General features: G+C 39.6%; 1 protein-coding gene across 1 annotated transcript in view; it reads right to left on the bottom strand.

The window, feature by feature from the left end:
* Window positions 1-14501, bottom strand: part of limk1a (LIM domain kinase 1a) — an 83753-nt gene extending 69252 nt beyond the window's left edge. Inside the window, exons 1-2 of the mRNA XM_077207525.1 lie at window positions 14142-14501; window positions 8886-8985 (exon numbers count right to left, since the gene is read on the bottom strand). Coding sequence (XP_077063640.1) covers window positions 8886-8985; window positions 14142-14199 — 158 coding nt within the window. The 5' untranslated portion in view covers window positions 14200-14501. The remainder of the gene's footprint in view (window positions 1-8885; window positions 8986-14141) is intronic.
* Window positions 14502-16203: the final 1702 nt, after the last annotated feature.

The raw sequence follows: 16203 nt of genomic DNA, 5'->3' as shown, positions 1-16203 counted from the left end.
AGTGATAAATACCAATTATTTTATGCACATAATACAACAAAATTAAATGCTGTCGTAACTTCAAGTGTCTTTTGCAAACCTCACCAACTACAGAGACTTTTCCTCACAAGTGTTTGTCGTACAAACAACTTTCCTAACAAACTTCTGGAAACCTGTACACACTGAGATATTAGTCAGATATTAGTCTTCTACATGACGACCAAGAATAAAACACATTGTTTTAACAGACTGGATCAGCAGCCAACAATTTGATTTCAGCACTCCAATGAGCGATTCCCAAGAGCCTTTGAGTTAGTGATTGTGTAAATATGAGTGGGTTGTGTGTTTTGCAATATGTAGGTTTTGGGTTTGAACAAGCCTCATGAAGCATTACAGTCAGAGATCGACACGCAAACACAACAGAGCTTTGTAGAGAGTCTGCAGTCTAGTATCTCAGCAGTGCAGTTACCAGCGTCATCACAGCAAACAAGTTTCAGAGGGTAAAATAAAGACATTTGGTCTGAAGTGGTGTTGGCAACATCAGTTCTGTTGCTCATACTTAAGCCTCAGTGATTTAAACAACCCGAATAACTTTGGTGTGTTACTCGTCCTGCAGCGTTTGAGCTCCAGACTGATTCCTCAGATCAGGGATCACGGAAGTGACATACTACACAATAGGCTAACTTTCTGTGTCGCAAACATTAAATGATAACGGAAGTATTGGGATAAAAGTTCATAAGCCGGATATAGACTCTGATGTTGTGGCAGACGCGATCAAAATAAGTAACTGATCTTTGAAACTTATGTTACGCTTCAAATAAAGATTGTATACGTTACATGATGCCGTTGGTGGCGACCAGCAACTGTAAAAATGTATTCATTCAAATACAACTTGTCATCTTGCGTCTCCGTTTTTGATTGTATTGAAAATGAAATCAAAGTTGATTTATTGTTTACAGAATTTGATAAAATCGTTGTGATCATATTGTCTGGACGAGTTTTGTACGCTAAATGGATTTAACAGCTAAGAATAGAGACATTAATCTCTAATCAATAATTATGTGGTAAAAAAAATCGTACAATGAATATACATTATTATCTCTTAAATGTCACTCTTAATAGTCTTGTCTGAACTTAGGGCCCTTTCACACCTACCTTGTTTGGTCCGGACTTTCGGACTTTTCAGTTTGGTCCGAATCAAAATTACAGGTGTGAAACCTCCCCCGGACCACGGTCCGGACCAAACAGATTAAATTTGGTCCGACGAAAAGAGGTAGTCTCGGTCCGGATCAAACTGAACAAAGGTTTGGTTCGTTTCTAGTGTGAAAGCATTTCTGTATGGTTCGGACTTTCAGACCTTTTACAGGAAGTTCCGGTGGTTCCCGCATAGCCGAAAAAACAGAAGATGGCAGGAAAAATGAGCCGTACGCACATGAGGAGACGAGGAGACGAGGTTTTTAATTGCAGTATGGTCTGATGACATAATTAGAAGTCAACTGGAAAAAATTCACAAAAAAAAGAGCTCGCGTGATTGCTTGCAGTCTTCTCCTCCTTTCCTGCCGGCGACGATAAAATGTTCGCACGACGAGGACGTTCATTTGGCGAATTTGAACTAGCCTTGTGTATAGTTGGTGCTGCAGGAAATTATGCCATAAAAATAACAATACAGTTGCAACGATATGCGTCTGTTCATTCATAATGTCAAAGTTAACCGCCGCATTGACAACACGCTGACGTCAGACGCACGTCCATTTACAAACCAATCAATGTCGAGATGCAGCCCACATAGATGATGACGACAGGACGCAAGTATGTCACGTAAAGTTCTTTAGTGCGCTCGCATAATTGCAGTGTGAAACCAAACCAAAAGTTTCTGAAAGTATAAAATGTATCAAAATGTGAACGTTCGGACCTTGGTGCGGACTTTCAGGTGTGAAAACGCCCTTATTCGTACGTCTTTGGCTCAAAGCCACTTGCTGCGAACTTTTCTTAGCGGAAGCTTCAAGTTTATTTCAAGTGAGTGAGATAAAATATGTCAACTCAAAACAACATTTTGTGCCCAATTATTTCCCAGACGTAGTTTTGAGATCAAAGTTCACTTGCCTTGCGTTTGCTACAACAGTGGATGATGGTCACACAAGACGACTCGGCAGATTTTAAGTGTTTACCTCTATTACTGCAACTTTTTTGTGCATGTTCTGCAGACAGAGTGACCATCCTCGATTAAGTTTCCCTCAGGATTTTTGTAAATGCCAAAATATGACCACACCTCAGATTTGGTCCTCTTCAAAGGCTGAAAAATCTCCCGAACACTGCCTTCCGCCATTCCTTCTCGAATAAAAAAAAAAACCCAAAATTGCGCGCCTGCGTCAGACTGTTGCTGGCTGGACAGGATTTATAGTGAGTTATTAAAATCTCGATAATCAAACACGGTTTTAATGATAATTGAATTCTAAACGATATTACTAACCGTCAGTACATTTTATCGTGGTTTATAGTGAAACCGGTAATCGTCCCATCCCTACTCAAGCAATCCCCCTCTTGAGATTCGACACGGTGCCATCGAGTGTTAAAACGCGAAAGGCGAAGCTTGAATTAACGGGTATGTCCCTCTTTGGCTAATGTACTTTCAAGATGGAGGGGCAACATGGCGACCGACATTAGAACCCCCCACCCGTATGTATTTTCAATGGCATATTATACACTCACGAGAATACTTTATTACTTGAACGAAGTAAATATACATTAATGAGCACATATATTTTTGAAAGAACTAAGTGTTTTTAGCTAAGAATAAACTAAAAAAGTTACACAGTGTAGCTTTAAAAAAATAAATAAAAAAAGAATTTAGAATATCTGGCATCTAACTAATACTATTAGTACTGTTTCTAATATTAAAATGTAAAGTTCAGACAAGGATGTAAAATGTACAATCTTACAGAGTAGAATAAAGTCTTTATGTAAATTAACAAGGATTTGGTACAAATATAATTCATTACAATGGAGGATTCTGAAATTTTTTCCTGATTTGATGTGCGGTATGCTACATTTAATAAGAGCCGAATATTAAAAATGTTCCTATAAAAATCAGGTTTTTGCACATTACTGTTGTTAATAAAAGTTGTATCTTCATCTCAATTCAAACTCAGTGCTTTACTGTCAAATTTCCAATAAACAAAAATGCAATATTATTTGTAACTGCACTTGTTAATGCAAAACAATAGTAATTTTATGAGTTTACACATTCACACACACACACACACACACACACACACACACACACACACACTAGTCTTTATCGCATTATTAAATTAAATGTGCAGCCCTATGTCTTATTTATTCATCCAAAATCACCAAAATGTTGTGACATTCCGCATTTTACAATAAATCACATTCATTTTTTGCTGAAATCATAGGGCCCTATATTTTCCCTTGCTGGACCAGAGAGCAGGTGAAAATCCCACAGACACACACTGAAGGAGGAACCCGAGTCACATACAGCAGAGACGAGAGGAGGAGCTCTTTTAATCGGGTCAGTAAGCAACCGCACACAACACCCTTACAATCGCCCCAAACTACACCCTGCCTCTGCTCACTCGAGTACTTTAGTTCACACCTAGATCACACACACACATTTACTCAGAGTTGTGCAATTTGCCTTTCATGCATTCACATGTTTCCCCCACAGCTTTCTCCGCTGTAGTTCAGAGGGACTGTGCAACGTCAAATCACTTTCATTATGAGCATGTTTTCAGCAGGAGCTCCAGAGTGGCTTCCACACACCTGGGACCAAGTAACACGAGAGCTTCCCAGTTATTGACTCAAGAAAACAATCCCTAGAGTGCACTGAAATGTGTGCAGCTGTCAGGATTCTTCCCGTCGGCACGGCTGGCCAAACAGTGGCCTAATGGATTATTGGGAAAGAAGCAATTTATAAAGAAAACGTCTCAAAACTTGAGGAGGACTCAGCAAACACACACAGAACACTAAGAGCTGACTATCTGTCCTGTAAGATCATGTCCATATTCTGCAATGGGATTTTTAAAAGGAGGTTTAAATAAAAAGCATAAGCAGAGCAAAATAACACATTAATGCGGTTGGTTTCAAAATGTTGTGAGCAGCCTTGCTGTCTACGGCCTACAAAGGCAGCTCCCTAACCATTACGGCTCTGTCTATAAAACCTTCACCAAGTACGATCACAGCGAACATCCGCAGATCATCATCAGACCTCAGCAGATCTGCGTTCTGACCAAGAGAGGAGCAGTTGTCGTTTATATGGAACAGTTTCACAAACAGTCTTTTCAACCACAGTATCATCATTTCTGTCATTGAATCATTCATTCATTGTTTTTATAATCTGCAGCAATTATCACTTTGTCAGATCCTCTAGTGACAAATGACATGACATTTTGTTTAGTAGTCTATTCAGAATCGTGGATATTTTAAAAATAAAACATTCGGGATTCTCCACATTAAAATCCAAATTCACAACAGTTGCAAACTCACCAAAATGAAGAACTAGGTAAGCTCCAAGGGCTGTATTACAAAAACTTCCGATCTTAATTCTCGACTTAAGATTTGAAAAATGAGATAGGATTCATTAGTTAGCATGATGCACAGATGTAGAGCTGTCATTAGTTAGCATGATGCACAGATGTTGAGCTGTCATTAGTTAGCATGACGCACAGATGTTGAGCTGTCATTAGTTAGCATGACGCACAGATGTTGAGCTGTCATTAGTTAGCATGACGCACAGATGTTGAGCTGTCGTTAGTTAGCATGACGCAAAGATGTTGAGCTGTCGTTAGTTAGCATGACGCAAAGATGTTGAGCTGTCGTTAGTTAGCATGACGCAAAGATGTTGAGGTGTCATTAATTAGCATGACGCAAAGATGTTGAGCTGTCGTTAGTTAGCATGACGCAAAGATGTTGAGGTGTCATTAGTTAGCATGACGCACAGATGTTGAGCTGTCATTAGTTAGCATGACACACAGATGTTGAGGTGTTATTAGTTATCATGACGCACAGATGTTTAGCTGTCATTTGTTAGCATGACACACAGATGTTGAGCTGTCATTAGTTAGCATGATGCACAGATGTTGAGCTGTCATTAGTTAGCATGACGCACAGATGTTGAGCTGTAATTAGTTAGCATGACACACAGATGTTGAGCTGTCATTAGTTAGCATGACGCACAGATGTTGAGCTGTCGTTAGTTAGCATGACGCAAAGATGTTGAGCTGTCGTTAGTTAGCATGACGCAAAGATGTTGAGGTGTCATTAGTTAGCATGACGCACAGATGTTGAGCTGCCATTAGTTAGCATGACGCACAGATGTTGAGCTGCCTTTAGTTAGCATGACGCACAGATGTTGAGCTTCCATTAGTTAGCATGCCGCACAGATGTTGAGCTGTCATTAGTTAGCATGACGCACAGATGTTGAGCTGTCATTAGTTATCATGACGCACAGATGTTGAGCTGTCATTTGTTAGCATGACGCACATATGTTGAGCTGTCATTAGTTAGCATGCCGCACAGATGTTGAGCTTCCATTAGTTAGCATGCCGCACAGATGTTGAGCTGTCATTAGTTAGCATGATGCACAGATGTTGAGCTGTCATTAGTTAGCATGACGCACAGATGTTGAGCTGTAATTAGTTAGCATGACACACAGATGTTGAGCTGTCATTAGTTAGCATGACGCACAGATGTTGAGCTGTCGTTAGTTAGCATGACGCAAAGATGTTGAGCTGTCGTTAGTTAGCATGACGCAAAGATGTTGAGGTGTCATTAGTTAGCATGACGCACAGATGTTGAGCTGCCATTAGTTAGCATGACGCACAGATGTTGAGCTGCCTTTAGTTAGCATGACGCACAGATGTTGAGCTTCCATTAGTTAGCATGCCGCACAGATGTTGAGCTGTCATTAGTTAGCATGACGCACAGATGTTGAGCTGTCATTAGTTATCATGACGCACAGATGTTGAGCTGTCATTTGTTAGCATGACGCACATATGTTGATCTGTCATTAGTTAGCATGCCGCACAGATGTTGAGCTGTCATTAGTTAGCATGACGCACAGATGTAGAGCTGTCATTAGTTAGCATGCCGCACAGATGTTGAGCTTCCATTAGTTAGCATGCCGCACAGATGTTGAGCTGTCATTAGTTAGCATGACGCACAGATGTACAGCTGTCATTAGTTAGCATGACGCACAAATGTTGAGCTGTCATTAGTTATGTTGAGCTGTCATTAGTTAGCATGACAAACAGATGTTGAGCTGTCATTAGTTAGCATGACGCACATATGTAGAGCTGTCATTAGTTATCATGACGCACAGATGTTGAGCTGTCATTAGTTAGCATGACGCACAGATGTAGAGCTGTCATTAGTTAGCATGACGCACAGATGTAGAGCTGTCATTAGTTAGCATGACGCACAGATGTAGAGCTGTCATTAGTTAGCATGACACACAGATGTAGAGCTGTCATTAGTTAGCATGACGCACAGATGTAGAGTTGTCATTAGTTAGCATGACGCACAGATGTAGAGCTGTAATCAGTTAGCATGACGCACAGATGTAGAGCTGTCATTAGTTAGCATGACACACAGATGTAGAGCTGTCATTAGTTACCATGACGCACAGATGTTGAGCCGTCATTAGTTAGCATGACGCACAGATGTTGAGCTGTCATTAGTTATGTTGAGCTGTCATTAGTTATCATGACGCACAGATGTAGAGCTGTCATTAGTTATGTTGAGCTGTCATTAGTTAGCATGACGCACAGATGTTGAGCTGTTATTAGTTATCATGACGCACAGATGTTGAGCTGTCATTAGTTAGCATGACGCACAGATGTTGAGCTGCCATTATTTATGTTGAGCTGTCATTAGTTAGCATGACGCACAGATGTTGAGCTGTTATTAGTTATCATGACGCACAGATGTTGAGCTGTCATTAGTTAGCATGACGCACAGATGTTGAGCTGCCATTATTTATGTTGAGCTGTCATTAGTTAGCATGACGCACAGATGTTGAGCTGTTATTAGTTATCATGACGCACAGATGTTGAGCTGTCAATAGTTATCATGACGCACAGATGTAGAGCTGTCATTAGTTATGTTGAGCTGTCATTAGTTAGCATGACGCACAGATGTTGAGCTGTTATTAGTTATCATGACGCACAGATGTTGAGCTGTCATTAGTTATGTTGAGCTGTCATTAGTTAGCATGACGCACAGATGTTGAGCTGTTATTAGTTATCATGACGCACAGATGTAGAGCTGTCATTAGTTATGTTGAGCTGTCATTAGTTAGCATGACGCACAGATGTTGAGCTGTTATTAGTTATCATGACGCACAGATGTTGAGCTGTCATTAGTTAGCATGACGCACAGATGTTGAGCTGTCATTAGTTATGTTGAGCTGTCATTAGTTAGCATGACGCACAGATGTTGAGCTGTCATTAGTTATGTTGAGCTGTCATTAGTTAGCATGACGCACAGATGTTGAGCTGTTATTAGTTATCATGACGCACAGATGTTGAGCTGTCATTAGTTATGTTGAGCTGTCATTAGTTAGCATGACGCACAGATGTTGAGCTGTTATTAGTTATCATGACGCACAGATGTTGAGCTGTCATTAGTTATCATGACGCACAGATGTTGAGCTGTCATTAGTTATCATGACGCACAGATGTTGAGCTGTCGTTAGTTATCATGACGCACAGATGTTGAGCTGTTATTAGTTATCATGACGCACAGATGTTGAGCTGTCATTAGTTATGTTGAGCTGTCATTAGTTAGCATGACGCACAGATGTTGAGCTGTCATTAGTTATGTTGAGCTGTCATTAGTTAGCATGACGCACAGATGTTGAGCTGTCATTAGTTAGCATGACGCACAGATGTTGAGCTGTTATTAGTTATCATGATGCACAGATGTTGAGCTGCCATTAGTTAGCATGACGCACAGATGTTGAGCTGTCATTAGTTATGTTGAGCTGTCATTAGTTAGCATGACGCACAGATGTTGAGCTGTTATTAGTTATCATGACGCACAGATGTTGAGCTGTCATTAGTTAGCATGACGCACAGATGTTGAGCTGTCATTAGTTATGTTGAGCTGTCATTAGTTAGCATGACGCACAGATGTTGAGCTGTTATTAGTTATCATGACGCACAGATGTTGAGCTGTCATTAGTTATGTTGAGCTGTCATTAGTTAGCATGACGCACAGATGTTGAGTTGTTATTAGTTATCATGACGCACAGATGTTGAGCTGTCATTAGTTATGTTGAGCTGTCATTAGTTAGCATGACGCACAGATGTAGAGCTGTCATTAGTTATGTTGAGCTGTCATTAGTTAGCATGACGCACAGATGTTGAGTTGTTATTAGTTATCATGACGCACAGATGTTGAGCTGTCATTAGTTAGCATGACGCACAGATGTAGAGCTGTCATTAGTTATGTTGAGCTGTCATTAGTTAGCATGACGCACAGATGTAGAGCTGTCATTAGTTATGTTGAGCTGTCATTAGTTAGCATGACGCACAGATGTTGAGTTGTTATTAGTTATCATGACGCACAGATGTTGAGCTGTCATTAGTTAGCATGACGCACAGATGTAGAGCTGTCATTAGTTATGTTGAGCTGTCATTAGTTAGCATGACGCACAGATGTTGAGTTGTTATTAGTTATCATGACGCACAGATGTTGAGCTGTCATTAGTTAGCATGACGCACAGATGTAGAGCTGTCATTAGTTATGTTGAGCTGTCATTAGTTAGCATGACGCACAGATGTTGAGTTGTTATTAGTTATCATGACGCACAGATGTTGAGCTGTTATTAGTTAGCATGACGCACAGATGTTGAGCTGTCATTGATGCTCATGGCTAGCTCTTACCTGAAACACAGCGTGTGCCAGTCAGTGTTGAGGGCCTGTAGGTACTGATCATCATAGATGTGCCGTCTGCATCCCGCACACTCCGGCAACCTCCCTCCGGCTGAACAACACATACACAACAAAATAAAACACACATTCACAAACATCGTCCAAGTAATGCCATAATGAAAAACAACCACATGCTCTTAGAAGAGACACCATTTTTTTTCTGTGCAAAATATTCAAAATGTCAGAAAATATTCATGATCCACACAAGACTGCTGGTAGGCTTTAGACCCGGAACGATGGGAGAGACTGCGTTTGTTATCCAATGCTGATTATCTAGAAATGGTCAGATCTCAAAGGATTAATTAGGCTGAACATCAGTCTTTCCCGAATAAAAACATGACTTATCTCTCTTTTACACTAAGGGAAGTCAAAGGACTGTTTGCTCGTTCTGTTTATTATTACGGCTCAGGTGCTTCTGCTGCCAACATTCAGCGCATCTATGCAGATTTATTCATAGGAAGACAAAAAATCTGCCTTTTAAGGCTATGTTTTATAAAAAAAATAATTAGTTAATGTGAAATGAATGCTGAAATATGTGTCAAAATATTTTTTATAAATGTGCACCTTGCCATTGAATAATAAATGCAATATATTTAATCAGCATCCCTCCACCACTGCTGGCCTCATAACGGCGCTTCATTTATTGGTGATATCTCATAACTGTTGAGCTCCTGAAAAGTAAATGCAATGACTTTTGCTTAATATCTCATATAGATTAAAGAGGACCTATGCGTTTTTCCATGTGTGTGTTTCTTTAGTTTGTAATGTTGCTGTTTAAGCATGAAAAAGCTCAGTAAAGTTAAAAGCACAATGTCCCTCCAGCGAGTTATTCTCTGTATCGGTGTCAGTTTTTCTGAACTCCCTGAAACGCCTCCATTGTAGTCTTGAGTTTCTTCCGGGAACAAACACATCACAATATTCCTTATTTAAATAATTAATATGCAGAATAAAGGGGCGGGGCCTGGTTGAGTTAGTCAGTAGTGTGTTGAAACTGGCGGTTATGTTAAGGGGCGGGACATTTCCCAAACACACTTGAAGCGCTCGACCAATCACAACACACTGATCCATCCGACCAATCAGAGCACAGTGTGCTTTTCAGAAGGAGGGGCTTCATAGAGACAGGAACTAAACAGAGCATTACTGACAGACTGGAAAGAGAGGAGCCGCAACAATGGAGAATATGGAGAAAACAATAATGTGTTTTTGAACATTCAAGCATGAAAACCTGTTCTAGTCCAGCTTAAAAACAACATCAAGACTTTGTAAAAAGGTATTAAAGTTATAATAAATCAGCCATTCTTTTACTAACTGACCTGATCAGACAGAACAGAATAAAGATGTTAAGACAAAATGGAATAAAGACTTTAACTGTGCTAAAATATATTTAAAGCTGTTAAACATTTAACTATTTTTAAACAAACTCATTATCTTCGACAGCTTTACTAATTTTACATATAGCTAAAAAAAAATGCATTTATATTTTAACAAAGTAGCGATGTGTCAGTACAAAAAATGACAGAAAATAGTGATTAAAAGAGGGCCTGCATTTCAGCGTGCGATTGTATTGGGTATCGATTGAATATTAACGATTACGCTTTTGATTCTGCTTATCGATTCCGATTCTTTTTGATTCCTAATTTTGATTCCAATAAGGTAAAAAAAAAAAAATGATATTCACATTTGGTCTTATTGCAAAACATTTAATTGTAGCTGGATATCATAAGCAAAAATCAACAGGCTAAAGAACACTTTGGTTTATAAATAACATAAAAACAACTAGCCTAACTAATATAAATTTCAATCATTATTAAAGACAAAAACACTCTGCTAAAAATTAGCAATCGCAACAAATAAATACAACTGAATAAAGACACGATTGAAATAAAGTGTTTTAAGATTTTCAGGTACAGAAACTAATCAAATGTAAAATAACACTGCACTTAATAAATAAAATATACATTACAAATATAGTTACAAAAGTTATTCAGTCAAGAACGAGTGCATTTTCTCTTTGTCTTCTGTTGTTTGATTAGTGTTAGAGACGGCTACTGTCACTTTAAGAGTTGCCCAATACAGTTCCATCCCTTCAGAACTGAAAACAGCGCGAGTCGTCTTCTGCTTAAATAGGTTTAAAGTGGTGTTGAAATGTTCACAAAGGAATCGATAACAGGAATCGAAATTTTATTTTTATAACAAGTATCCGATTCCTGACCTCAAGTAGATTTTCAATTCCCAACACTATTCCTCACTTATAAACTCACGCAAACATTTATTCAATATAGCATGCAGGTTGAATGAGTAAATAAATCCACACCGATAATCCGATGAAATGAGTAATTTATCAGAAATAATCAGTAAATCAGTCACAAACAGTGTGAGTGTTTCAGCGGTTCACATCAGCGCTGCGATACAAGCATTTCACTGCGTCCGAAACTGAATACGTGCCCATGCACGTATCTCACACACACACACTCTCACACACACACACACACTGAGCGCTGCAGTTATTGCGTAGTTGTCATTGGCTTCATTTCATTAAACCTCGTGGTTATTGTACACATTATAAACATCATGCAGCTGAGTGATGATCGGCAGACAAATGTGTGGCAGACTGTGTGAAAACACACGACCTCTCTGACTGACCAATCCATAATTCATAAATTATTCATACTAATACATCAACATTAAAATCAATTTTGTTTCCATTTTTACAAGCGCAGATCAGCTCAAGGTGTCAACAGACCAACCTCACTGCGAAAAATGCGTGGGACAGTAGACATGATTTAGCAGAACTGACTGAGCCGTGCTAATAACACACACACACACACACACATATCTCATGGGGATTTGCATGGGGAGAGCCAGTGCATTTTTATGCATTTGCGGTTACACTTTATTTTAAGTTGCCTTTGTTACAATGTAATTATACAAAAAATTACTGAGTAATAATAATTAACAACATGTACTTATTATATTATAAGGGTTAGGGTAAGGTATTAGTAATCATGCATAATTTTAAGTTATTACTTTAGTAATAAGTACATGTCACGGGAACACTATAAAATAAAATGTTATCGGAATTGCTTTGTAATTGTGTTAATACTGAATGATCGCATTTCCACAGGAACAGGATATGATGCGTCTCATTTCCCAACTGAACCTTTACTGTAGTTCATTCCAAGGGGGTAATCCATCAGCCGGAAGTTGAAGCCTCGCGGGAGCCGCCATTGTAGCAGAACTTCACCTGCTGTTAGCATTCCATTCACTCCCATTCATTTTGCCGTCCCTTTGACAGCGAATAACTTTACATCTGAGGCGTCCAAAGACTTCATTGGTCCATTATATATTTCTTAATAAACACGACAATGTATAAAAGGCTCCATTACTTTGTATCTTACGTTATGGCCCCGTAGAAGCCGTTTTTGTTAAAAACTGGCTAACGATTGCGTCATAACCACGCGACTTTTTGTCGCACAATAGAGACATTACCGTATAGACAGGAGGAGAAGCTCGCAGGCAATCGGGGGGACGTCCCGTCAAGGTAGAAGCCCATAGATAATGAGTCCATAAAAGCAACGGGACAAAATATTTCAACAACGTTTTTGGGGAATTGGAAATAATTCGGTATATGGCAAGTGAATACATATGAAGTGATTAACGTTGGCAATTTTCACGCACAGCTACTAGAAGATTTACGTCTGTCAGACAGGTTGCTCACGTCATCAAGCTTAGTTTAAGTCGGTTTGAGTCTGCGCGTCAGGAACGGAAGTGCTCAAAAATCGCTAAAAATGGGCTTCAACTGTCTCAACTTAGTTCCAATGAGATGACTCTGTCCACTTCTTATACTGTCTATGGTTCATTCACAGTGAGTGTGATCAGATGTGAGGATTCCCGGACCAACTCTCTATTCTTCAGCGTCTCTAATATTGAGAGTCCAACAAAACAGTCACATAAACATTCAAGGCTTTACTAAAATAGTTTTCATTTTCATACAAACAAATGTCCCACACTCTTTATGTGGTGTATATTTGTGCATCTAACACATGTTTCTGGACAGTTCAGCAGAAGAAGAGCTGGTGTTCAGGTCAACTGATGTCAGTCAGTTCTCTTCAGTCTTTACGGTACTCTTTTTTATCAGTCTTTTTATCTTTGCATGAGTATTACTTGTGTCTAAACCGGTGTGTGTGTGTGTGTGTGTGTTGAGTGTGACGATGACTTCCTCCATCAGTGACAGACGTGAGGCGTCTGACAGACGAAACCTCATTCACTCCATCATCACACACACACACACTCTCACACACACATACATACATGAATACACACACACACTCACTCACTCACATGAGGACCAGATGCAGATGAATCATTTACCAGAATAACATTTATGCAAAATGTAACTAAAAATACTGTGTTATTGCATTTCCATGACATTTTGGAAATACCATTTCATAACGATGTAGTTTCAGATGTCCTTTCGGAATAGCATGAAAATGGGTTTTGATTCTAAAGTACTACAGTATCACCGTTTCACCGTATCATGATGATGGTAAATTCACACTTTTTTGGCTGATGAGTTTCCACAACTTTTTCATTAACTCTCACCTAATATTACAAATAACAATAATAATATTTACAGAAATCACCAGATGTCTTCATTAAGACACTCGACGGACAAACGAATGGTGTTTTTACCTGGAAATCTCAATACTACATTTTATAGTCCAAGTTTGTGACGTCACTGGGAACTCTACAGGATTCATGTGCTAAAACCCATGGTACATACAGAACATGATATTAATATTAAACATGATAATTATGTTTGTTTATCAATATCAACAAACCCTGGTCTTGACTCTTTAAATGAACCAACTTATGTAAGTAAGCGAGAAAGAAATGAACAAGAGAGAGTGAGAGGGAGTGAGAGAGAGTATGCGTGTGCGTGCGTGTGTGTGTGTGTGTGTGTGTGTGTGTGTGTGTGTGTGTGTGTGTTGCAGCAAAACAGAACAGTGCGGGAAAACACTGCAAGTGTGAGTGTTTTTCTCGATATTTAATTCTAGCACACACGCTGAAGCGGACAGTTAGTGGCGTATTTAGTGAAATGAAGAAGCTGGTTGTTGTGCGCATGCAGGACCAGCATCAGCATCCGCGCGAGCTCTGCTGAAGAAGATGCGCACTCTTTATTATCATGACACACACACACACACTCACCTTCCTCTTCTCCCATGCGTTCGTCCTTCCAGGTGCAACAGAGCAGCATCAACCTCATTCAAGCCTCGGACCGCAACAGAAACTCCCTCTGCGATCAGACTCACTGGAGAAATGCGGCCAGCTGCTGCCAGACTGCCGCCAGTCGAACTAAAACACTACGGGAAAGGCGCGCGCCTCATGAATATTACAGACGCACGCGTTACGCTACTGTCTGATTAGCTGGAAGCTTTAAGTGTGCGAGAGTCCGCAGGCGCGTTGTGGGATGTTGACGACGAGTCTGGGCGCTTCCCGCATAACTTCATACCACACACACAGAGAACACACACACACACAGAGAGAGAACACAGCCTTCGCCGTAGTAGGATTCCGAGAGAACGGGCCAACTGAACACTATCCCTGGAAAATAATAGGAGTTGTCTGCGCATGCGCGTTCACAATCGCCCTGGAATGAGGTCAACGTCAATGTATTTTTTATACTTTGTGTGACGCTGATTAAAATAAAAGGAGTTAATCTTTAATAAAATAACTTAAATTCATTTCAAGGACAATAATGACCGTGGCTATTTTTTGTTTTATTAATACATGTAGCCTTTAGGACATATTAAAAAGTATTATTTTGTTTAGGTGACACTTTCTTTTACAGTGTCTCTGTTGCACGTCATCTTACATGCAAGTAATGCATGTAAGTAATTACAAGCAACTGACCCTAATACTAATTATATAGTAAGTACATGTTTGTCAATTAATATTACCCAGTACTTATTTGTATAATTACACAGTAACAATGGCACTTTAAAATAAAGTGTAACCAATTTGTATTTCATAAAATGTCATATTATAACAAGACAGCCTAGGTTCATACACTTTACAGAACACAGCAACTGTTTATGTCATCAATACTATTTTTTTCCCATTTAATGTTAAGTCATTAAACTGAAAATTAAACTGACTTAAAAAAATGAGTTGAATCTTTTATAACTTAAAGTCCCCCTGTGGTCAATCATTGTATCCCTTAACTCATCTTTGATCACCAAAATTACATATTTACATTTTTTTTCCTGGAATAAAATGTCTTCATGTCTCAAAATATCTTGAATGTAACTCTACACCCTTGCCTCATTTACGCGGTTCTATGAATATGCAAATGAGCCCCGCCTCTACTCACTCACAGCAGCTCAGAGATAGCCTAGAAATCTAGACGCACCCTAGCGGCAGCAAAATTTGTTTTGCATCCAATGTAGTCTAGCAACTCTCCGTTGGCTTTCGTGCTGGAAAAACCAAACTCTAGTCAGGCCAATCACATCGTGTATAGAGTTGGTGGGTGGGCTTAACATATATAGTGACGGCAGAGTTGTGACGGTTCCGCGTGAATTCCCTGCTACTTGAAAACAAAGAAGATGCTGCTGGCGAACAGCGGTCTTTCGAATCGGCTTTTGGCCCCGACTCTGGAGGAGTTGGAGTTAATTTTTTCTTTGAGAAAAGAAAAAAGAACGGCACTTAAGTCATTCTTAAAAAAGGAAGATGTGTTCGGAAGATGTGTTTTGCCAACCGGATACTGCAAAAGTTTAATATATCAACTAGCTCCGCTGATGGGAAAATGCATGGGACTTACTCAGCCACAACCGGTCATTGCTCTGGTTTGTTGTAGCGCTATCCTATTGCACGAGGAGAGAATTTGAAAGACAATCGTTTATCCCGCCCCTCGGATTGAGGCATGCCAATGGTGAGTTCCCAGACCTAATATCTTGGTGTGGGTCTGGCTTGCCAGGCTAGCTCAGAAATCCACTCGTTGACGATCACACGTTGATGAGATTGGTTACAATGTAGTTTGTGACGTCAGAAACACCAGCGATTTTCAAACCGTGTTTTTGAGACTCTCTTTGGTTCACTGCAGTTTTAAGGAGAAAATACTCAGCAATGGTGTTGACATGAATTTACACGTGTTTTGTCTTAAAGCATATTAAAAACACCACACTGACATATAAACAACATTAAAAACTAAATTTTCACTACAGGGGGACTTTTGTTGTATCAAAATGTTGTATATTGCTTTATAAAATGG

Source organism: Siphateles boraxobius, unplaced genomic scaffold (genome assembly GCF_051911475.1).
Source record: "Siphateles boraxobius isolate OS27281-9 unplaced genomic scaffold, OSU_SipBor_1 6, whole genome shotgun sequence".
NCBI lineage: Eukaryota > Metazoa > Chordata > Actinopteri > Cypriniformes > Leuciscidae > Siphateles > Siphateles boraxobius.
This window is presented reverse-complemented; position numbering and strand designations above follow the sequence as displayed.